The following is a 25,538-nucleotide window of genomic DNA, read 5'->3' as shown; positions in this document are numbered from 1 at the left end:
TTAATTTAAATATTTTTATAATTATAAATATTTATTATTTAAGTATTATTGTTTATTAATTTAATATTGTATAGAACTATATTTTTTCAATTTTATACATTCGTATTTTAATAAATTAATTCTACAATAATAATTAAAAAATGTAACTATAATTTAAGTCGAGATAATTTAACTTGTATTCATGTTCGTTTCATTGTTTCATGCATTTAAATTAAAAGTTTAAATAATAATTATTTTAGTTGATTTAAATTCAAAATAATATTACTGAAGACAATCTAAGAAAATTCTAAAATCCTATAAGCATAGACAATGTTTTAAGCATTGTTAAATAACAAGTGTATTTATTTATTATTATTATTATTATTATTTAGTCAGATTATTATTTATAAATAGAAAAATTATTTGAAAAGTGCCTTATAAATATCATGTTTTGTAAATTTGGAAAATGGTATTACATATTAGAATAATTACTATTAACATGAATAATGAAACAATGTACAATATTAATATAGGAAGTACACGAATCTATAAAAACGTAGGTATATACAATGGACCATGTTCTAAACCAGAGACTTAAACCAACTAAAGTTTTTATAGATGCAAGATCAGCAGCTAATACAGAAGAAGGAATAAGAGAAGCATAAGTAATACTTGAGAGTCAAAATCGAAACTCAATTTCTGATTAAAAGCAAAATCAGCAGTTAATATTGGTAAAAATATCTTATCAGGGCTAAGCCACCGACTAGAGTTTCAGTCAATTCTAGGAAATTTCGGATTAACGATAATCATAGAATAAAAGTATATGCATTTACTTAAAAAGAAATCAATCTAAAACAAAAAATATTGAGGAAGCCAAAGGAATAATTAAGAAAACAAGAATAAAGAAAGAAAAAGAAAAACTCATTTGACTAAAAATTAATCACAATATTACAATATAATTATAATTAACCATAAAATTATAATTACAAATTAGTTCTCTGGTAAATAAAATAAGCGATAAACTTATTAATATTTTATGAAAGTGTTGGTTATTTTAAGTTAATTAATTTGTTAATTTTTACGATTTTTTATATCTTTGTTAATCTGTTTTAATTTCAAATATAAAACTAAATTATATGAATTTATTTATTTAATATATTCTAAAATGTATAAGTATATATGAGTTTATATAATACTAAAATAAATGCAATTGTTAACTTTATTCAAGATTAATAATTTTTTGTAATCATATTAATACTTATCGAAATGTTTTATTACTGTACAAATTTTATAGATTCGAATTAAAATATTTTTCTATATATTGATATTATCTATTTAATCTATTTAATTACATATATTTCTATTTTGTTTGTTGGGTTATTAATTTTTCAAAATTTTCTACGTGTTTAAATATTTGCAAAGTAAAACTGTAGAAAGTAGGAAAAATAGATAAAGAGATTGATTGATTAAATTGGAAGAAGGAATTTTGTGGAAGAAACTAGCAAGCAAAATAAAATTTCTTGTATATATGTACAGTATTATGCTCATGATCAATACAAAATAAATACAAAACAAAAAATTAAAATTGAAATGCCAATAAACTGACTAACAATAAACAATAAATAATTTTTCTCCGAATAAGAAATCAATAAACAAAATTGAGAATTTTGCTTTCTTATTGAAAAATAAATATGATACAATTGTTTGAAAAAATTTGTTTGTGTAAAAAATTATTCAACTATATTACCTATTAAACGTAATACAGAAAGTTTCGTAAAATATTGAATTATTGTAAAGATTTTCTTTTATACAACATAAATAAAAATAAACCACAGGTTATAAAGTCTTAATATCACTAAGATTTACAAATTTAATGTTATAAAAAGAGAAAGCTAAATATTGAATATAAAGTTAAATATGAAAAACTTCTACTGTACTGCCAATAAAAAATAGTTTTATTTGAAACTGTCCATAGAATTATGTAAACGAGGATAGTCTCATTTGAACTGTCCCTTGGAGGTGAAACTGTTATTTCGCATATTACATGGACTTATATCATCTTGAAGATATGTCTGTATTTCGATATCCTTGTTCTCCCTCTCCATCCTCGATCTTCACTTTCTCTACATATATATATTTAGCTATTTGTCTATTTATCCATCTACATATCTCTGGTTGATTTCTCCTCAGTAACTCTTTTTTTTTGCCTTTTTCTTTTCTTTCATTTTCCAAGCAATATATATTAACAGTATATTCTTATTCAGAATTTATGTATTTATTAATTTTATTATTATAAATAGAGATTTCACTTTACAAATTAATAGATATTAATATCCATTTATTTTTAAAACCACACTCAATGTAAATTTTTAAATTAATAATTTAAAATAACTTAATGATTATATCGTTTAAATTATACTGAATAACATACGTAATCAATTATTTAAAAATTTATCTAAAATATCGCGAATGTTTATAATTTTACTATATAGTTGATATGAAAATGTTTTATTTAATTATTTATTTCTTATTTTCTTATCTAAAAGTATTTGAATTGTAGATTCTTAATCAACATTAATACAATATACAAGCAGTAAAAATAATTGTTAATTAAATTTTACTTATAAACTTTTATGAGAAAATGTAATACTATTCATAAATATATATAGCTTAAAATAATAATCATATGTAAAGACTGTTCAATCCTCTTAAACTTTGGTATGGATGAACATCTTTCATTAGTATCGGAATAATTTTAGAGTAATTCTGATAATTCATAATATGAAATTAAAATAAACAACCATTCACCTAATTTATAAGATGTACGTTGTTATTAAAGTAATTATTTTATAAATAAAATACTAAACGTTAATTATAATAGCATCGTGGATCACTGTGGATAATACATAAAAATATATGCAGGAATGTACAATCCATGTTCTATCACTAAATCATAATCACTCTATTTAATATATTGATAATAATTACTGTTCTATTGAAAAATTTAAATAATCCTAAAGTTATTGACTGATATGAGTCTCATGTTATTAGTTGTAAATAGACAAATAATATTTTAGATTTCTTATACTGAAAAAATAACGTATTGTTTTATATATTTTTTATATTTTATTTTATAAGGTAAAGAATTATTGAATTAATTATTGTTTATAGTGTCAACAACCAAAAGTAAAAAATAGAAATAGTCTATTTTTATCTCTGGATTTTTTAATATTATAATAATTATAATCTTTGATAATCTGAAATTGCACTATTAATACGGAAATAAACATTAGAAGCAACCTTTTTTGCTTAATATTAAGAGTTTACAAAAAGGTACTAAGGTTCTTCGTATTATTTATATTAAACTGATAAGTATCTATAAGTCTATATCATAAAATAATAGATTATATAGAATTAGAAATAAATTTTTAATGATTATAAAAACTATTTTATATATTCGAAAATAATATTTAGTATAAACAAATTAATACTATTGGCACTAGTTTTTTAGAAAAACATTTTAAATACGAAATTATATGTACATACTTTATTTTTATATATCTACAAATATTTATATAAAAGATTTTATTCTCAATTTAGAAAATATTTGTATATATTCATTTGTGTATATTCTGCTAATATTACATGATCAGAAAAATTCCAGTACAAAAATTATACTCCACGTGAAAAATATGAGGTTTTAAAAAGACATACATAGTCAGAATTTTTATAAAATATTTCTTGTTTTTATATTTTGTACATTGTATTAGAGTAAATGACAAATAAAATTTAGTCAATACTGGAAAATATCGAGACGTGTCTCAAACCAAGCTAAAAAAGACAATGACAGGTAATCTGGCAGTGATCCAACTCACTTGGATTTTTCTTCAAAGATAACAAGAGAATGGTTACATTCAAACATAAACTAAGTTTTAGTATATATGATAAGGACATTTTTATTTTCATTGAGTTAATCAATTTCTTTTAAAATTAATGTTATGTTATAAAGTAAGATTATAATTTTACATATACTTAAAACTACTTTTTATTAATGATATGTAAAATATTTTAAAAACATATAAAACTTAAGTGAATAAGTAGTTTATTTTGATTAAAACTTAAGAATAACGTATTAAACCATTATTATCTATTAACTAAAAATATAATTGATATATAATTTATTATTGTAAATTATATTGTTACCAAATGTGCATAGTTTAAATAATTTTTTAATGAAATATTATGTTTTTAAATAAAAGTAAATTTTAGCATACTGTTCAGGATTGAACCACCCAGTAAAAAATAAGAATTAATTGTTTGTTAAAATACGATTCCGATATATTGTATTTAGATCAAGGCGCAATATTTGAATTATACGTTACAAAAATTCATTGGGAATTTAGCCGCGCACTTTGTCCGCATAGCAACAAAAGAAGCTTCTTGATCGTACTAAAGCTTGCTTCCAGAGAATTCAGTAGAACCTCCAAGAAATTATGACACTAATTGTACGCAATCGTATTGAAGAAGCAACGAAAGGAGAAGAAAATAGTCTTGTTGAATTACTCAAGTGAAACTAGTGTCAGTAATATCTGTAAAAGTCGAACTCGTTTGAAGGAATGCGTGCAAGGTATATTATTATTATTATTATTATTCGATTATTATTATTACTGGCTAGCTATCGATATTATTCACACTTGTCGTAAACTCTCGCCTATTTCTCGTGACCGTACCCCAGCCTACGGATCATATTTATTGATCGACCTATCATATTTATTGATAGAACCCGGCCCACATCTATCATATTTATTGATAGAGCCCGGCCTAATACTCGTTAGCAGGGCGAGAACTTACCGATCATACTACCCGGGATAAACGTTTCATGATCATTTGCGGCCCTCGTCTACCGTATTACTAATGCCCTCCGACTTGATTCTTATCAGACCGCAAAAGAGGGCGACAATTATTCGTGATAATCCCCACTACCGGCACGAGCCGAATATCACTCAGTAAATTCCAACGTCGAGTCAAGCGCCTAATCAGTCGCGAGCCGAAGCTCGCTTGGCATGATTCGAGCGTTGCCGTAAGCGTCAAACTCCGCAATCCGACTAATGCCCAATATAATTCAAGCGTGACTCACACGACACATGATTATCGAATAAGAAAGACTCCGTTGATTATAAGCTAAACCCGGAATTATTACCTTACGAAGCTTGCACTCCCAGACGATGTTTCGACTGAATAATCAGCTACCTAGTCACTACATTCAACAATTCTCACCACAATTAAGAACACCTACAATACTGTAACAACTACTAAAATAAAAGTCACTAAAACCAATTGTATTAACTCTGAGTTGATGCGTTAACCTCTCACCCCCTCATCTTTAAACCGGTGGTACGGTCTAATCAACCCGCTGTGATCTGCGATCATACTGGTGGCTGGAATTCCAAAAATTTGGTACTTCGAGCCGGATAGTAGAGCTAATGCATTACCTCGGTGTTAATACATTGAAGGACGTGTCATTTATCTAAGAAATCATCATTACAAAAAAAATTTTTTTTATTGTCTCAAAACTATTATTATCAATAGCTATAAATACTGACATCTGTTCCGCCTCGTCACCAACCGTCCACTCTTAAACAAATACATTAATTCAACATAAAAACTATGCCCGACACCCGCAGAACTCGCAGCATCACGCCAGCATTGCAAACTAACAAATTCATTAACAAATCCAAGACGCAATGGAGTCGCATTATTTCGATGAAGATAATCGAGGAAGGGTTTCCATTTCCTCCAGAGATAATGTCCGACAACGAAATTTAAGGTATAAGAAAAAGAGTTGACGAACTATACAAAGCGTTCATGAAGGAGCACGCGTATTTAGAAATAGCTTGGCCTGCATCCCTGCCTTCTTATGAATACTTTGAAAAAGATGCATCGGAAGAAGAATTTACAATTTACAACGAAATACATACATCACTAGATAGATTGCTCCGCTATATAAAGGAGACAACTCAAAACACATCCGGAGCATCGAAGCCACCCACTGAAAGCTTTCCCACGATGAGAGAACCAGCTTACTTGCCAGACTTCCCACTACCCAACTTTTCTGGCGACTACTCAGCATGGCCTACGTTCCGAGACTTGATTCAATCCATCAATTTAAACAACAACAGACTCAGTGAGGTAGAAAAATTACAATACATCAGAAATTCCTTTACAGGAAGGGCATTGAAAATTATAGAAAGAATCCCGATTAAACATGGCTCCCTCACAATAGCATGGAACAGCTTAACCACTCACCATACAAGGGAAAAATGGGAGGACTCAATAGGGAGATCAACCATTTACCCTAAATTTGAACAACTATATGGATTTATGATGACTAGAGTAAGAGTGTTTACAAATAAAAGTCATATTGCACCATGAGAAAACCATTCAGCAGTCCAACCAAGGAAAAGGGAACCAACCAAAATGTATCATTCATCAATCGGCACACCTAATCAACCTTCCCCTCAAAGAAAATACTGCTCATACTGCAAACAGCAACACATTATAACAGCATGTACCGACTTCGAAAATTTATCACCAAGCGAAACGCAACAAATAAGAAACACAAAACGACTATGCCCTATCTGCTTAAAATATCACCCGACTCGAATATGCAACAGCAAAGAAACATGCGATAAGTGCCATCAACGACATTATGCACTACTACATTCTAATGTTGACATAAATTCAACACCGGATGAGTCAATACCCCAAGTTGACAAAAAAATTCAATCGCCGAAACAATCGTCCCAAAGACCGCAAAAACTCTGCTTGCGACAGCGGTAGTTAGAATAACATCAAATAGCACAACGCTTCAAGCTTGAATTATCATCGAAACAGGATCCGAAATCACATTTGTTACGGCGGAGCTAATCAAGAAGTTAAATTTACCAATACAATATTCCATCATTAGCGTGCAAGGAATTGGAGGCAACCCTGCAACAAGAACAAACGGGATGGTGTCCCTCAACCTGCAATCCATTTACTCAAGCCATGCAGTAATTGTACAAGCTCACATCCTTAAAACATTGACAGTGATTTTACCATCATTCGAAACCTGCGGCCTAGAATGGCCACATTTAAAGGACCTAACGCTAGCCGACCCAGAATACCTCATATCAAGACCAGTAGATATTGTGCTCGGAGCAGACATTTATGGACAAGTCATCCAACCCAACATCATCTCTGTCTCTCCGTCAATTCCCATAGCACAACTGTCCATATTCGGGTGGATAATTGTCGGTCCAGTGAATTCAACCTCCAACAGAACGGCACTGGTATTGCATACAGCCATCAGCATCGACGAGCAATTGTTTGAACTATTGACCCGATTTTGGATACAGGAAGAGGTAATAACGATTTCAGATCGGTTATACACACCCGATGAGCAGTGGTGTGAGGACCAGTATCACATACCACTTAAAGAATCGACCGAAGCCCTTGGAAACTCCTTCGGCACTGCTCATCACTGTTTACGAAGCCTATTGACACGGTTGGCAAAAGACGAAAATCAACGCCAATTATATCAACAGTTTTTTGACGGAATACAAGGACCTCCATCATATGAAACGAGCTCCCCCATCATACCACTTCAACAAGGTCCACTACTATTTGTCACATCATGGTGTGGTAAAACCAGACAGCAGGACAACAAAATTAAGAGTAGTATTCAATGGATCCAGCAAAATCAGCTCAGGCGTATCGCTTAACGACATCATGCACACTGGACCCAACTTGAATCCTGAAATCTCCGACGTTTTGATCTGGATACGCACACACAAGCACTTATTCTCAACAGACATTACGAAGATGTACAGGCAAATCAAGGTTCATAAAGACTATTTGAACCTACAACGAATACTGTGGATGGATGACAGCAATAAAGAATTATCATTTCAACTAATCACCGTAACATATGGCACAAGAGCAGCCCCGTTCCTCGCAGTTAGAACACTACTCCAATTAATTAAGGACGAAGGAGACAAATTCCCACTGGCAGTGCCATCCATAACACATGGCCGATATGTGTTATGGATTTGTTATTGCGATACCAAAATACTAGAATTAAAATGGAGCCCACACGCCGACTCCTTCTCATTTACAACGACTCCTTATCACGACCCGGACATCATAACAAAGCGAACTATGCTATCTGAAATAGCAAAAATCTTTGATCAACTAGGATTTGCCTCTACAATTGTCATCAAGGCAAAGATGATTCTGCAAGAACTGTGGTTACTCAAACTCAGTTGGGTCGATTGACTACCGCACCATATAACTTCACAGTGGCGTGGCGTTAAAGAAAACTTGGTCGATCTCAACAAAATCAGAATTACACGATGGTTCAACACAGAAAGTACATCCACAATCAAATTGCATGGATTCTCTGATGCCTCGCAACTGGCAATGTCGGCAAACATATATCTCGTCGCCCTCAACTCGGATGGCCTATCAACCACACTAGTGAGCGCAAAAACGAAGGTAGCCCCACCAAAAAGAATCACCATTCCAAAATTGGAATTGGCAGCAGCACTATTATTGGCAAAATTAATGCGATACGTAAAAAAAAAACACTAAAAATCCAGACAAAAACAATCTATTTATGGACAGATTCTAATCCACCCACCGTGATCTGCGATCCTACTGGTGACTGGAATTCCATACACATACTAATTAATTAAAAATTAAATAAAAATAATTTATTCATTCTTTTACTTCTGATTTTTTTAACGAAGCTCAAATTTAAAAAAAAAAACAATAATTACTTATAAATATAGTGTGAATATACCTAATAAATGGAATGAATATAAAATATAGTTTTTTGTAATTGTAACTTTATATTTTTTTAAAAGTATCATATCTTGTTATAAATCAAATAATATGAAAATGAAATTAATAAACAGAAAAGCAGTTTCTATTCGTTTATTAATGAAATAAAACACTTATTAAATAATTTTACATGTATATAATCTTTTGTTACTACTTTATTTATTTTCAAATTCTTATTTATATAAATAAATTCAATTAAATCAAAGTGAATATGAAAATTAACTTTTTACAATTGACATTACACATTTCTATAATAATGGTAAGTTCTAATAAAAGCCAATTCCAATATAATAAATTTAATAAAAGAATTTTAAATTAATGCAAAAGTTGAATAAAAGAGTGTAAAAGAGCTTCGAATCCAAACATATTCCAAATCAATTTACTAAAAATTACTTATGATTATATGGTTATTATCTGTATTGTATTATTATATGATACATTGCATAGGCATTTTTTAGCGTTTTACAATAGTGTGTACCAGATAAAGCCTTCTTCTGTATTTAGTGTTGAAATGAAATAATAAACTAAATATTGTGATATAAATCATTCTTATTCCATTCCTATTTATTAGTGTAAACTATACAAAATATTGATTTACTTTTTTTTTTTAATAATATTTTCTACTACACTAGCTACTTGAGTCAAACTGTTTTTATAGCTAAGTGCATAAAATACTTATATAGTATATAAATAAGTGAAATCTAATATCTTGTATAATATTCGATTGAAATGAAAGTTTCAAGAGTATTTAACACATAGTATATTTAGAATGAAATTTTATTAAAAGAAATAAATGAAGTGTATTTAATAACATGTAAATATCACTAAATAAACAAATTTTTAGAATTACATTATTAATCAAATTTTTATTACTAGAAATTTATTGTAATTTTTTATACGTAATTATTTACTATTTGTAAACAAATTTAATCTGTATCGACAAAATTATATTCAAGGGAGTATTATGGGAAAGCTTGTCTTACAGCTGGTAGACTTTACATTCTGCATTTCATGAATATATAACAGACACCAAACTTTCAGTTTTAAAATATACATTGTTATAGATTTTTGGAAGTTCATCACTGGATTTTACAGATAAATTTGTTTTTTTTTTAAATAGAATAGAAATTTTTTTAACATAATTTTTTATGATAATAACAGATATTAAACCGAAATTAAATAAGCTGCCCATCAACATTATTTATTACTTTAATTCTGTTCATGAATGAACTATACATACACACATGCATACAGACGTTCGTGCAAATATACATATATATTGAGTTTGAATTATATTTCCTCGGAAGTTATTTACAGTTTTATCTGAATTATGATTGTAGATAAATTTTGAGGAGCAATAATTTTTGTATCTATATTTCTAAAATACAATAACTTATCAGAATAGAATTTAAAAATTGATACACTAAATTCATTATTTATTTTAAAAGTGAACCTTGAAAATAATGATAGTTTCTTTTAAAATAATTCGAAGTTAATTTTTAAAGAATGCTTGTTTTGTAATATTTTTCTTAATGTTGACTGAAATTGCAAATAGAGTAAAACAGTATGAAAAATACTGTTATTGTTTATTTATTCATAAGAATAATCAGTTTCCAAATAATTTATTTATGTAAAAAATTATTATCAAATATTTGGAATTATAATGAATCCACACACTATTGCACATAAACACGCGTAAACACATTGCACCCACGTATACACGGATGCATTCGCTTATTCACATTTTTACATACACAAACGTACATATTTAATAAAATTATATTAATTATCAATAAAATAACTAAATGACGAAGCATATAAAAAAATAGATATATTGAAATTCAATATTTCAACATTTAATTTTATAATTTAATTTAATTTTATTTTATAATTTAATTTTATAAATATATTATCTTTCACTTTAGTATCTCATTTTATCATGGGTTGAAATATACCAGAAAATAAGTAATTGCATATACCTAAAACTATGGATTATATATATTGAAGATTAATTCCTAACTTATTTAAACATTTTTTAAAATATAATATTATTCAAATTAAATATTGAAATATTCACTAATTTCATTTAATAAATATTACGAAGTTTCAAGCTTTAAAATAATAAATTTAATTACAATTGTATAGCAGTTATGTAGTACTCTACATACTACAGCTATATGACTATAAGTTCTGTAAGTTGTAAAACAGGAATAAAAAGTTATTGATTTTTTAAAAAGTATTTTTAGAACTTTAATGTAACCTTTTTTGCTTTTAAACAAAATTTATATTATTATTATTACCATTATTATTATTATTATTATTATTATCATTATTATTATCATTATTATTATCATTATCATTATTATTATTATTATTATTATCATTATTATTATTAATAAACGTAATTTTATTTTATACGCAGTAATTGAACGTGATTAATTTGGTTTGAGTACCTACAAAAGCTCATATCTCTACATTAAAATAATATGAAAAGACCATATTACTATTGATGGAATTAATATCTTCCAAGTCAAGATATTATATGTATTAATTGCTTATATTATCTATACTATATGTACAAAACTTAAGAATTATATTAAAGATAAAGATACTTTATAGTGATTTTGCAAGTAATATTTATATATATATATACATTCCTGTTTCAAATTTTAAAATTTTTATTACTAGATAATAATTATCGTTAAAACTATTAATACTTTGAAAGAGATTTTATACTAAAATATAGTTCAAAAAATGAATACTTGTTAAATGTCATAGATAATAATTTAATAATATTCTATGTCAGTTTTTATAAAATAAAAATATATAAAATGAGTAAGTGAAAAAATTTTATCCTTTCATTTATAATTTAATTAACAACTTTAGAGAATCAAAAATGTTTCTACTATATTTTCTACTTTCCATAAAATAGTTGCTGTTCATAAGATTTCATAATACATCATTATTCCACTTGACATCAAAGCCTTCATAAACGTAAGATCAATGAGTATCCATATATCTTCCTTCATCACCAGTAATTCGACGGGCACACGTGCAAAAATGAATGGCATATCAATTATGATACATACCGTATAACAGGAAAGATTAACTATAATGTAATCTTCATCCTTTATATTATGTTCAAGTACCATTATTTATTTAAATGTATTAAATTCATATAGTAACTAAGCAGACATTAATATATAGTAATAAATTATTTTTCATTCTGAGCATACTAGCCTGAGTGATTTCATTTTTTAAAAGGTATTGATATAAATTATATTGTAAAAGTCTGAAAATTTCTGATAAAGATATGTTTATACATATTAATGACCTAGCTTATAAGAAAAATCGAAAACTTTAATTTTCCACGAAAAGAGAATTATATAAATTATTTTCTGCTGAAAAAAATATTTAAGATAATTATAAATATAAAGATAAAGATTACAAGAAAATATAATGATAATATATTACTTTAAAAATATACAAATAAATTAATCGTTTTATAAATTAATTTGATTATTGAATATAATTTTACTTTTATTTACTATAGAAATATAATTGAATCGATAATATTGAAGATTTTATATTATGAAATATTATGATTGAAAAAAAGGAAAAAATTAAAAATTGTATTCGCCAAATTGACAATTTATTTGATACATATATTTATAAATTTGTTTAATAAAAGTAAGAGCAAACCATGTTATTTATAATAATAGTCGATCTATGAATGAAAAATTTTATTGATTTTGAATAACTTTTAGATTAGTATATTATTATTATTTACATACGTATTTGGTGGAAAGAACTATTTAAAATTAATGTAAATTAATTTTAAGATAAATTAAAACGATAATATATAAAATATTTATTATGATTTAATATGATAATAAGAATATGTATTATATTCTTATGCATACATTGATTTTATTAATAATTTAATTATAAATGTTAGTTATAATTGTGATTAATTAAAATTTGCTTTATTAATATGAAATATTCATTTGTCACAAATTTATCATTTATGAATAAAATTGTGCAATTTAAATTTAAAAATAAAATGTAAGAAACTAATATGCAATTTCGTTTAGAGGGTATTTCTTAAGGTACGATTTTATATCCAAAGGGGAACGTAAATTTTATGTCTACTCGGATATTTGATCACTTGCACGAAGAAACAACCTTGCCTTTCAAAGGTTTCAAGCGAAATGAATCTGTTAATCTTATTACTTGCTTATTACTATATTATGTTTATTAATTTATTTATAATGCCTTAATTTTCACTTACTTACATTTTATGAATGTTTTCAGCCTTGTATCAATAATGTTTAGTTAATTTTATATATTATTATCATCACTGTTCTTACATTAAATAATGTGATTTAAACATTTTGTTCTTTTCAGACGTTTACTAAAATCTGTATAAACAACATTGTTTATGTGTAATTGTAATTGCTAATTGACATATTTGAAATTAAAATATTCGTATTAATTGAAAAATTCCTATTATTTAAATACATCATATTTTCTTACTGTTATCTTATTTTAATAGTGATATTTAGTTTGCAATTTGAAGACTTTTTTATATTGATAATATAATCATAATTTTGTAAGCAAATTATGAAAGAAATTTTTAAAACATGTTATTTTTGAGTTATCAAATCGTATTATTCATTGAAAATACCATCAGTAGCTATATTTGGCTTTAGAGTATTGAGTATCATATACTATATGATATTATATGATACGATATAAAATAGTATATGAGTATCATATACTATTTTATCAAAACAAGAAATGATAACAAATTTTTCTTGAAAATATAAAAAAGAAAATATTGTATAAGAAGGTAACAAACAGCATTGACTGATATTATATTTATCATATCGATTAAATATAATCACTTCGAGTTTAAATAATCTATTAATAAATAGAGTTGTATGTTTCGTGAAAAATATTTGTTATATAACAAAAGTATTTTTAATATAAATTATGATTAAATTATAATAAAAATAATATTACAATGATATTACTATACTTGAAACTAGTTATATGAAGATTTTCTTTGTATGTTCATCGACAATTTATGAAACTTCAATCTTAACAATGTCGATATTTAAGGAGTTATTTTAAGTGCTTGTCATAAGTGTTTTTAATATTTTCAATAATAACTCAGCTATAAGTGCTACTAAATTTACCTCCACGTTTACTATCTTGAAAATAATATCTAAATTAAAATAAGAAAATACTTAAAGAATTTGGGATGTATTATTTAAATTTAAAGAACGTTAAACAAATTTACCCGAAGCACCAATCAGTACATTTAAATTTATAAGAATAAAATGAAAAATATCATTTATAATAAGAAAGTTAAGAGTGATTCAAAGTATTTAATAGATTTTTTATTATACAGTAAAAGATTGACAGAAAAATCAAATTACGGTACAGTTGAATTTGTATATAAATTGACGTGTATATTATCGTGAGTATACCTATACAAACATTCTTAACATTTTATGTATCATTTCTTTAATATATACTATATAGTTAATACACAAGCAATCCCTTGAGGCAATGTGAGCGAGCGACCGTATGCTATGTGTGCACGTACGGAACTAAATAACTAACTATTCCTCTGTTTTTTTGCTTCAATTCCGAACAGTTAACCGGTCCACTTAACCTAATCTACTATGTACGATAGTGCTCTTACCATTCACTGCATGAGCATAAAACAAAAAAATTAAAAAGATCAGTGTGAAAAAGAGAGTTAGAGCGAGCAACGGCAAGAGGGTATAAGCAGGACTAGATTACGGATGGTTGAGTGGAACGAGATAGATTCTTTAATTTCAACAAAGGTATTATATGTCGTTTTAATTAATACTATTTTATATAATTGAGCGATTTAGCAAACATTTTATACCTTGTACTTGTAATACAGGAGAAAGTTTAAACTTCACATTTTTATCTGCTCAATAGTTATACCTACAAGTATGAATAAATTTTTCTGTAAGATTTATATCAGTAATCATGGAGATTAGGAATTCTTTTATTTTTAAATACCATAAAATTTAAAAAAAAAAACAAAAAAAATACAAAATACGATTTGATTTATAAAATAAACTAAAAACAATAAGGCACTATTATGAAATATAAATCATAAGATAATTACTTGTACTTAAATGATACAAAATATTGGCTGAAGTACTTTTATCGAAAATAAGAACTATTAAGTCGCAGAGCTTTATCGTTGAATTAATTGTTATTTTCAAAATTTAATTATAAATATATGGAATTATGTGTGAAAAATTATTGGAAAATTGTATTTTTATTATGCCTTAATCATTAATATTATTAACAGGTTATGCTAAATATTGCGTAATTAACTAATTAATCGTTTTCAAATACTCAATAAGTAAAAATCATTGTTGTTGTTCTTTGATTTTCGGGTCTTTCAATTTTGCACTTCAATTCTATTATCTTTTTATATATATTCTCTCTTTCCGCTATCGTGACGCATTTTCTATACGTATTTTCCAACGAAAAGAATTGTCAAGCATTGAGTTTTTGTCTATTTTTCCAAAAGATTCGATAAATGCTATACATACTTTCTTTTTCTATTTCTACTTGGTTAGCAGTAAAAGAGAAATAGAGAGGGTGTGGAAAAAGCAAGTCAGGCCATTGGAGAGCAGCCACCTTGGCGCCAGGGTTCCGAATGTCTGCACGTACGTCTATAAGAAACATATATGGACAAACACTACTAGCAAGAAGATATCTGCGATTGCGCGCTGCTATCATTTATACGACGTAGAAAAAGTAAAAGAATAAGTAAACTACATAGAAACTAGAGACGACCAAAATATACATATAGAACCTTGCCTTCTCATTCAGTGAATAATATTTACTTTTATCTAAAAGGATTCTTCTATGTGCGTAAAATATCGTGACGGAATAGGCCTACATAATAACAAATATGTAGCTAATTAAATTAAATGATTAATTATTAAAATGCTTAAAAATGATGCTCATATTCCGTATCCATATTAAGTTAGTTTTTATAAATAGTAATATACTGAAAGTTTCTGAAGCATTTCGTAAATCACATTTCAAACATACAATTAAATTTTTTCTTTTTATTCTATGCACTATTCTGTGTATGCAAAATTGATTTTTATACCAACATATTTATAAACTACTAGTTTTTAAATTTAGAAAAAAAGATTCCATATAATTTTATTTTCAAATTATTACTATATGCTAAAAGATACAATTCAGATAAAAACTTTTTTAAAATTATTACTTAAAATACGTGTATTGCTTTCATGGTTCTAAAACCTGATAAAAATTTTTAGAGGAATTATATATTGTAAAAATGAAATGATTAATGTTTACAAACTTGATATATATAAAATAATAAAAAAATTATATAAACATTATATAAACTATTTTTGTATGCCTATCTATAATTATTTATTATACATATTTTTGCAATTATTAAACGGAATAAAATTTCATTGGAATAAAAACTTTCTGTTTCGTTGTTTTATATATATATATATATATATATATATATATATATCAAATAATGCTTCATGTATAATGCTAAAGCTAGGAATGACCTATCCAGTATTACAAATTAGTCATTTATTAGAATTTAAATAATACTTATAAATTGACATCTTTTATAGTAAAAGTTATATATTGAACTTATCGTTAAACGGTTACATATAACTTTGTTAGCAATAAACATCTAATCTTCCTAAAAATATTTATCAAATTGTTACTATATAAATATAAATATATATTTCAGCCAACATAGACCAATATATAATTAAACAAATTAAAAATAATTATTGCTTAATATAATTATAATTAATATGAGTTTAATATAAATAACCTGAATATATTTATATATTAAAATTTTCTAAAATTTAAATTTACAATTAAAAAAATATATCTTATAAATACGAAGATATTTTAATGTTAATGCATATTTTTTTATAAATGTATCCAATTACTTACTAAATTTAGAAGAGAATTATTTAACTTTTCAAATATATTTAAATTGTGCATAGAAAAAAATCTAGTTCATTATATTTTTCTATTTTGGATTCAAATATATATTCAATATGAATGTAGTTCTATAAATTGTCTTGCTTTAGAATTATATGCATTTATTTAAAATTTAAATATAGCTCTCTATTGATACAGCAATTGATTAAAAATATACTATGGAAACCATCTATAACTATGTATTAAACTATATATGAGTCATACAAATAGCAACTCTTTATAATTGAATAATAATTTAAAAGTATTTTAAAGAGAGTTCGAGCTCCTTTCTGTCTGCCACCCACTCATCAATTGGTTATTTATCTCTCTCTCTCTTTATCTTTCTTTCAACGACATATTGATTCTCTGCTTTTGAGCCCTTGAGGAATCAACTCAAACAGCTAATCCTTATGTTGGAAAAAATAGTCTATATCAATAAATATTTGCATGAACAGGGTATTCAAATTATTTAAAACTTTTTGTTTTTTGGGAAAAATAATTAAAATATTGAAATATCTTTACAGTTAAACGAAGCTTTATTTAAAAATATCTCCATATTCAATATGTTTTATAAAAATCTTGTAATAGAAATCTAATAAATAATTAATTAATAATAAGTAAAAAAATGCCGATAATTACAAAATAAAAATATAAAATTTTGTTTATTGTGTACAAAATGTAAAATTTTGTAACTTGTTTTATCTACTTGTATTGTTTATAAATGTTTTATATTTATGTTTTTCTTCTGTTTTACCGGTATTAAAAAAAAACCTAAAATAAATAACTTTTCATTTGGTTTGGTATTATTATTTATAACATAAATCTTGAATTTTATATTTAAGTGAATTTTATATTTAAGTGAATTTTATATTTAAGCTATTAAACTTAATTCAAGAAAAAATAATAATGTAGTGATATATATTATACCTATTAAAAATATATTTTTTAAAAATATAATATGAACATTTTTAAAATCCATGCACTGTAATTTGCCTATAAATAAACTTATAATACTTTCAATTTTTATTAGAAAAATTCAAATTCTTACATGCAAATTTGTATTTTATAATTTTTATATAACATTATCATAAAATAATAACAGATGCTTTATTTAAATAATGTATGCATTTGAAAGTAAAATTAAAATAAAAAATAAGTATATATAAATTCATATACATTTAAAAAATTGTTAAAAAAACAATACGTCATTAAAATATTTTATAATAGGAAATTCAAAATTCGATAATATATTGAATTAAAAACAATTATTTACAAGTAGAATTATAATAATTGATTAAATAATTAATCAAAGCAGAAATATATTTTACAATTAAATACACTATTTATGAACTATTTATATATTAGTTATATATTAAAGTATATTTGCTCTTATTTATTTATTATTTCAAAATTCTTACTCAAGTTGATTAGCTGTAATTATAGTTTTATTTATTAATATTGGGAATTTCATAATCGAGTTGAGGAGAATTTTATTTTCAAAAATTATATTAATTTAGATAATACATTTTTTGTCCTAATATAAATTTATGCTCTGATTGAAATATCAATAGAAAATTACAATTATAATTAAATAAAGAACTTTTCGTTTGTACAGTAAATGTTACTGAAAAAAGTTCAACTCAAAGTATTTCTTCAAAGTTCATATTTATATGGGTTCATTCTTAGACACTGAAATGCTATAAAAACAGTTTTTTATATTTTACTATTTTTATATCTTTGTTTATCAATATATATATATATATATATTTATTTATTTATTTCAAAAATTTTTATATGAAAATATTATATGAAAAATGAAGATATGCTAGTAAAATAGTAATTTTATTTTAAAAAATAAGTAGAACTTGCATATTCGAGAATTAAAAGAAATATTGAAACTGTAGATTGTTTTATAAATAACGTGCTTAATTACCATAAAATATATCAAAATTAAAATAATAATATTTCTAGTATGCATTACTGAAAAATTTAAATGAAAATGAATTTCTCTAATGAGTAGTATTATGTATAACTTTTCGTATATTACTTATATTTATAAATAAAAAATTTATCAATAATACGAGTTATAGTTATGAATTATATTTCATAAATTATTAAATAAACGTTAGAAATTTTTTGTAAATATCAATGTGAAACGAAGTAAAAATCACCGAGTAATTCAATGATTAGTTCTGATATACGAAACCCTCAAAAAGATGACATACTATGTTTATTATATGCATATGTATAATAAACATAGTATGTCATCTTTTTATATATATATATATATATATATATATATTACTTTTGTTAGAAGAAAAATTTGAATACGGACTGAAAAAAAATAAATTATAAATAGAAAATTAATTTACTGATACTAAAGAAATAAATCTAAAAGTATTCAAGCAGAAATTGCTCAATTAATAATGATAACAAAAATGACAGTAGTTCTCTATATTGTAACGTAGAAAACGTAACAATGAGTATAATTATAAAAAATATAATAAAATCAATATAATATGCAGATTCAATAAAGAAAATTTAATTAAGCTATTTGAAATTAGTCTATATTTTGAGAATTAGATTAGTGTATGATTGAACAAAACACTTTTTCAAAATAATATCAGTTAAAATAACTTCTATAATATACCTCACATATCTAGATTTACTGCAACTAATAAATGAACACATATTTAATAATATTGTATTTTCAAAAACTGAATCCAATAATTCAAATAACTGACAACTAAATTTCTAGCAGTTTTATAAATATATATTAAATATTCTACATAGTGATATTAATTTAATGATTTATGATAATAATTTTAATTAGATAAATCTTTATTCTTGAAGCTGAATTATATAATAATAAACGATATCAAATAAATCGTAAATAAATAAATGATAATATTATTCAATTAAAAATCATTTAATTAAAAACACCGGACCCATGTTTTTATATTATTTTTAATGATATTCTAAAAATCAACTTTTACTAATTTCACTTATAGTGGATTTTGAATGAAAATTGATGAATAAAAAAATTACAGAATTTTATATATAAAATCTAAACAAATCATTATTATTTATTAGACAGATATTATAAAAAAAAAAACGTTGAAACCAATAAATACAATTGTATAAGAGAACACTTTTTAAGACATTTGGAAATTGTTTTAATTTTGAATTTATGAAGAATTATATAATCTATCTCATATTTTTCTTTCTTGCAAAGATTATATTTCAATCTATATTTTACAAATAAAATATAAAGTATATAATAAGTTTCAAAATAATATTCTAAAAAAATATAAGAATAAATATAACAATTAAGAATGTCTAGCATAAGATATCATATGTAATGATATGCTAATGATATCAACTTTCTTTGTATTCTGAAAAATTATTTAATTATATATATATTTATTTTGGAAAACTAAGCTTAAAGTAATTTAATATTTATTGCAAAATTATAGTGATAAATTGGTATTAATACGAAGAAAACAAAATATATAAAGGAGTAAACTCAATGTTATGATAAATGACGAATTAATGGCAAAAAATATTTAAATATACGAAATCTAAAAATACGAAAGATATAAAATTACTTCATTTATATCTGAATTTTTCATATTGAATAATTTAATTTTATCTATTATAAATTGTAATTATTTAATTTATATAATGGCTCGTTATTTTAAAATCGTTCTTTTTTTAATTTTTAAATACTATTAACAAGCATTTAATTTATGTAATAGGTTGATAAATATTCACAAAAATAATGGTATAGAATAGAATCTAATTAAATAATATATGTTTCAATAACATATTGGAATATTCCATGAAAATAAACATTTTTCCATTCTTAACGTAGAAATTGTATAAAAAATTACACATAATTTACAAAAGTACATGAAATTAAACTAATTTAAAAAATTTGATGGCACCAGTATGTTTTCTTAATATTTATAATGAAAATAATAGAATAGGATATGGAGAAGAGGTCCAAATGATTTGGACATTTATAATACAAGTCAATATTTCTATAAATTAGAAGAATTAAATATTAATTGTTCATTTTTCTTATGCTCTATTATTAATTATTAATATTAGTAATTCAGAAAACTGCATGCGAATTCAGCATTGTTTAAAAATATTATCTATAGAGTATAATACCAAATTATATTCTAAATAATTTATAATAATAGACGTAGAATCAAACAAATATACTAAAGTTTCAGTTATTATTAATATTCAATCACAATATTCTGAAATTATTCAATAAAAATAAATTAAATAAAAATGCCTCGGTCATTAATAATAAGAATGGGAATTAAATATATACATGACTATATATATAAATATAGGAGTAATGAATGAAATTATAAATATAAAACTGAGAATCTGTAAATTTACATTCTAAAGTATAATGTAAATTAAATCTACATTTGGATAGTTTGTTTTAAGTAAATCGATACATTTTAAAAGTTACAAAAAATAAATACTACTCTTCATCAATAGTAGCTTAATATACAATGTGTTATATTCTGCTTCAGTGAATAATAATTAAATTTTTAAATAATGCATCAATATTTCTAGCAATATTAACAAAAATATATTATTTAGTGCATTGTACGAAAAAAATTATAATCTTTCGATTGTAATTTGATCATAGATATAAATATATGTATATCTTATTATTATATTAATATATTATCAATTTTTTTCTTTTTTTTTCAAAAAATGTAGCCACCTGAAATAAAATAAGCGAATTACATATAATCATTAGATTTTTTATAATAATTAATTTTTTAAAATTAAATTAAATTTATATTATTGCTTGGATTATATAATATAATCCATATAATAAAAAATTTATATAAAATAAAATAGTATGTTAAATGTTGAGTTAAGATTTTTATGATATAAGTAATTAGAATACAGTCTAAAAAAATTAAATTACATTAATGAAAATCGATAATTTTTATTGATAGTTAACATGTGTTTGAACATAGCAGATTAATGACAAATATTGTAGTTGGCAATAATACAGATTATTACTATTATAATTAATTATCAATAAAAAAATTTTTCACTGATGATATGATATAAATATTACAATATTTTCAATATGGTAAAATAGAATGATATATTAAAATTGATTAAGTTCTACTTTAAGATACTAGAGTTTCAAAGAGAATTGTTTCTATATTATGCATTTTCGTAATTATTCTAAGGCAAGAAAGGGTTGCTTTAATGCAATTTAATTATACTTCTGTTACATCTTTTCTTAATGAACGATTATCAGTGAAATTTTAAAATTGGAGAAAGCATTTATTACTTCTGCAGGATATCTAAGTAAAGTATCTAAGTAAAATGACAATTTAAATACAATTATTAATTAAATTTTTATTATTAAGTTATATTTAAACCTCGCTAACTTCTATTTAATATAAAAAAAAATACATTTAATATAATATTACAACATTATACCGTCTAATGATATCCACGCTAAGCAATATTTTATAATAAAGCAATATTGTATAATAAGCCAAAATTTTCATATAATATTAATGTATAGAAAATAATTTAGTTTAAAAATTATGCTACAGTTAAGAACATACAATATTGTACGCGCTTAAATATCATTTTTTAATTTACCGTGACTAGAATTGTAATACTAATAAATTAGTAGTGATTTACTGTGACAACTATAATAATACTAATAAATTAGTAGTGAAACAAATTCTGTATTTATAGAAGATCTATTTACATTATTATATATATTATCTATCTGTATTAATTATAGAGCTACTTCTAGTTATTCAAAATATAGGTGTTCAAAATGTAGGTGTGTAAAACTATTCTTATTATAGAGGATTGAAAATATCTAATAGAACATTATATTAAAATAGCAATGTAAATAAATACAATCTAGTCAGTCAATTCCTTTTGCGAATCACCTAAATACTATAATTAATTTTATATATGATTTTTCCATATAATTTTATTCTATATTGTTTTATTTCAAATTTTTAATATATTAAAAATTCAAAATCTAAGTAATTTTAAGCGTAATCTAAAAGTAATACAAAAATAGTATGTATGAATTATCATATATGTTAATATAATAAATTAAAAATATATTTCTATTGTACTTAGCATATTATAATTTTAATTTGATTTCTACGTTAATGTCGTATTTATTTGACCTATTTTTATTTATACTTTTGTATTTATTAATTTTTTTATTTTTATACGCTGATGATAAGAATATATGATTTATAACAATAATATTTTAATCAATTGCGTTACTCATGTTTGATTTTCAAATTTTTTATATATAAATTTATATAACTATATCATATGATTTCCATGCCATATAATTAATAAAATAGCATTTATTCTTATTTATAATATTTTATTTCATACTTGATTAATTAATTATGAATTTAGTTAGCCTCCTCTTATGTAAATTATTATAAAATTTTGTATTACCTTTATTTAATGTCGATGGTAATGCATTAATACACATACAAATTGTTCATAATAGTTATAAATTTTATTTATTTAGAAGTATTGAAAATTTTTAAAGAATAATAGGCAAAAATTTTTAACATTTATTTTAATATAATGATAAAATTAATTAATGAATATATTTTATTATATTTTTTAACGTTCATTTTATACAGATAATAAAAATTTAATTGTTGCTATATGTTTTACTTACCAGAAAAAGAAAATAATGCATCCTGTTATATCGAAAATTTCCACCGTCTTATCAGTTTATGGATAGAAATGATTCATTTCTGTAAATTATAAAATAATTAAAATTATTATAGTAATACTGCAAACGTAGAACAAAATCATTAATATTGTATTCATATTTTATCTTTATCCGAATACTCGCATTATTTGATGAACATCATATTTTTTGCACATATTATAAATTATTATAAAAATACAAGACATTTTTAATGTAATAGATCTCAAAATGAATATTATACATACTTATAACATGAAATCTTTAACCATATGATATCCGAGCTTATACGAACCATACATTTAGCTATTTTCATTTTTATATTATAATTATAATTCGATATATATATATTATATTATCGATATTCAATATATTATAATTCGAAAACTCGTCAATATATTAAAACGTTTTGAATAAAGTGTACAGATGAAGTCAAAAGAATGTTAAGAAAAGTGCTATATTATCATGGTAACATTAATACATTTTTAAATACACTTTGAGAAACATTCTATGTTTGTCAAAAATAAACTGTGCATATTTAGAATTGCTTTAGTTTAATATTTATGTTAAACTGCACCGTTATTTAATTTATATAAAAATTTTATAGTTTTTAAAAATATTTTATTCAATCAATTTTTGTTTCGAATCAATGTAATAAAAAAAATAATGAATTAATATTTTTTCAAAGTTTTTTATATTGTTACAAATATTTATTTTAAATTATTATTTGTATTTAAAACTTTACTTTTAATTATGCTTAATTTTTCAGTTTCTTAAGAAAGTCTAATAGAAAATAATGAAATATTTAAAATTATCCAAAAAATTAAAGTTTCATAATATTACATTTATGCAAAAGTTTTCATAACTGTAATTAAAAAACATTATTAACTTCATTATAATATCATATGAAATGAAAAAATTTTACTTTTTAAATCTTAAAAGAAGCAAGAGACATAAATCAATATTTATGTAATAAACAGATATTTTTAAAAACTAAATTTTTATTGAACTAACTATGTTAAATTTCCTATAATTTATAGAAAATTTTCATACGCAATAAATATAAATATTATTATTCGTTTCTATTATTGAGAATTTCAAAACTTCTCGCTAGTTTACATGTGATTACGATAAAATGATTTTACTCTGCAAAATGTAGATTCATATTGGTTTAGAAATTACAATTTCATTGGATAGCATAGTAGCAGACGAAGGAAAATGTATTTAGAGTATATAAACGTTGCTAGCATTAATTGTAAGCAGAGACATCAAACTTATTCGAGAACACGAAGTTGCTTAATTAGCGAATGTCCCCGTTTTACTTTTAATGCATCAGTAAGAACTACAGGAGCATCAGTCGCTGAGGTAAATGAAACGAAAAGCAACGTAGACAGTTAATCCAAACAAATTTTACACTCATCTGCTGTATGCATTATTTGTTTACCGCATATTTCTCTCTTTCAGCTTATAAAGATATTTATTAAACGAGGCAACAGACCCGACTGATGCAAGGACAGTAAAATAATTGAATCTAGCATTTTTCGCGTACTGACTTATATACAAAAGTTTCCATTTACTTCTTTCATTTATAGATTCAAAATATTGTTTATCGATAGTTTATATATCTTTTGCATTGAAAAATTAAAATCATTTGAAGTAATTAAAACAATTATTTCTTTATTATATGATCGTATAATAGATTACTCGGAATAACAAAAAAACTACTTAAAATTTTTTATGTTTTATTTTAATTTCAAGTTCATGTAAAATAATTCAAATAAATAAAATTAGTCGTCTTATAGTTAGGCTTGATAACACTTATACTTTCTATAAGATTAAATAAAATTTATTAATAAGAAAA

The 25,538-nt window shown here is 23.8% G+C and overlaps 1 protein-coding gene across 1 annotated transcript in view; it reads right to left on the bottom strand.

Moving 5' to 3' along the window:
* nolo (ADAMTS-like no long nerve cord) overlaps nt 1–23,708 on the bottom strand; it is a 113,834-nt gene extending 90,126 nt beyond the window's left edge. The window contains exon 1 of the mRNA XM_011498915.1: nt 23,645–23,708. Within this exon, the coding sequence (XP_011497217.1) occupies nt 23,645–23,665 (21 nt within the window). The 5' untranslated portion in view covers nt 23,666–23,708. The remainder of the gene's footprint in view (nt 1–23,644) is intronic.
* Nucleotides 23,709–25,538: the final 1,830 nt, after the last annotated feature.

This window comes from Ceratosolen solmsi, unplaced genomic scaffold (assembly GCF_000503995.2).
Source record: "Ceratosolen solmsi marchali unplaced genomic scaffold, CerSol_1.0 scaffold30, whole genome shotgun sequence".
NCBI classification, from domain to species: Eukaryota; Metazoa; Arthropoda; class Insecta; order Hymenoptera; family Agaonidae; genus Ceratosolen; species Ceratosolen solmsi.
This window is presented reverse-complemented; position numbering and strand designations above follow the sequence as displayed.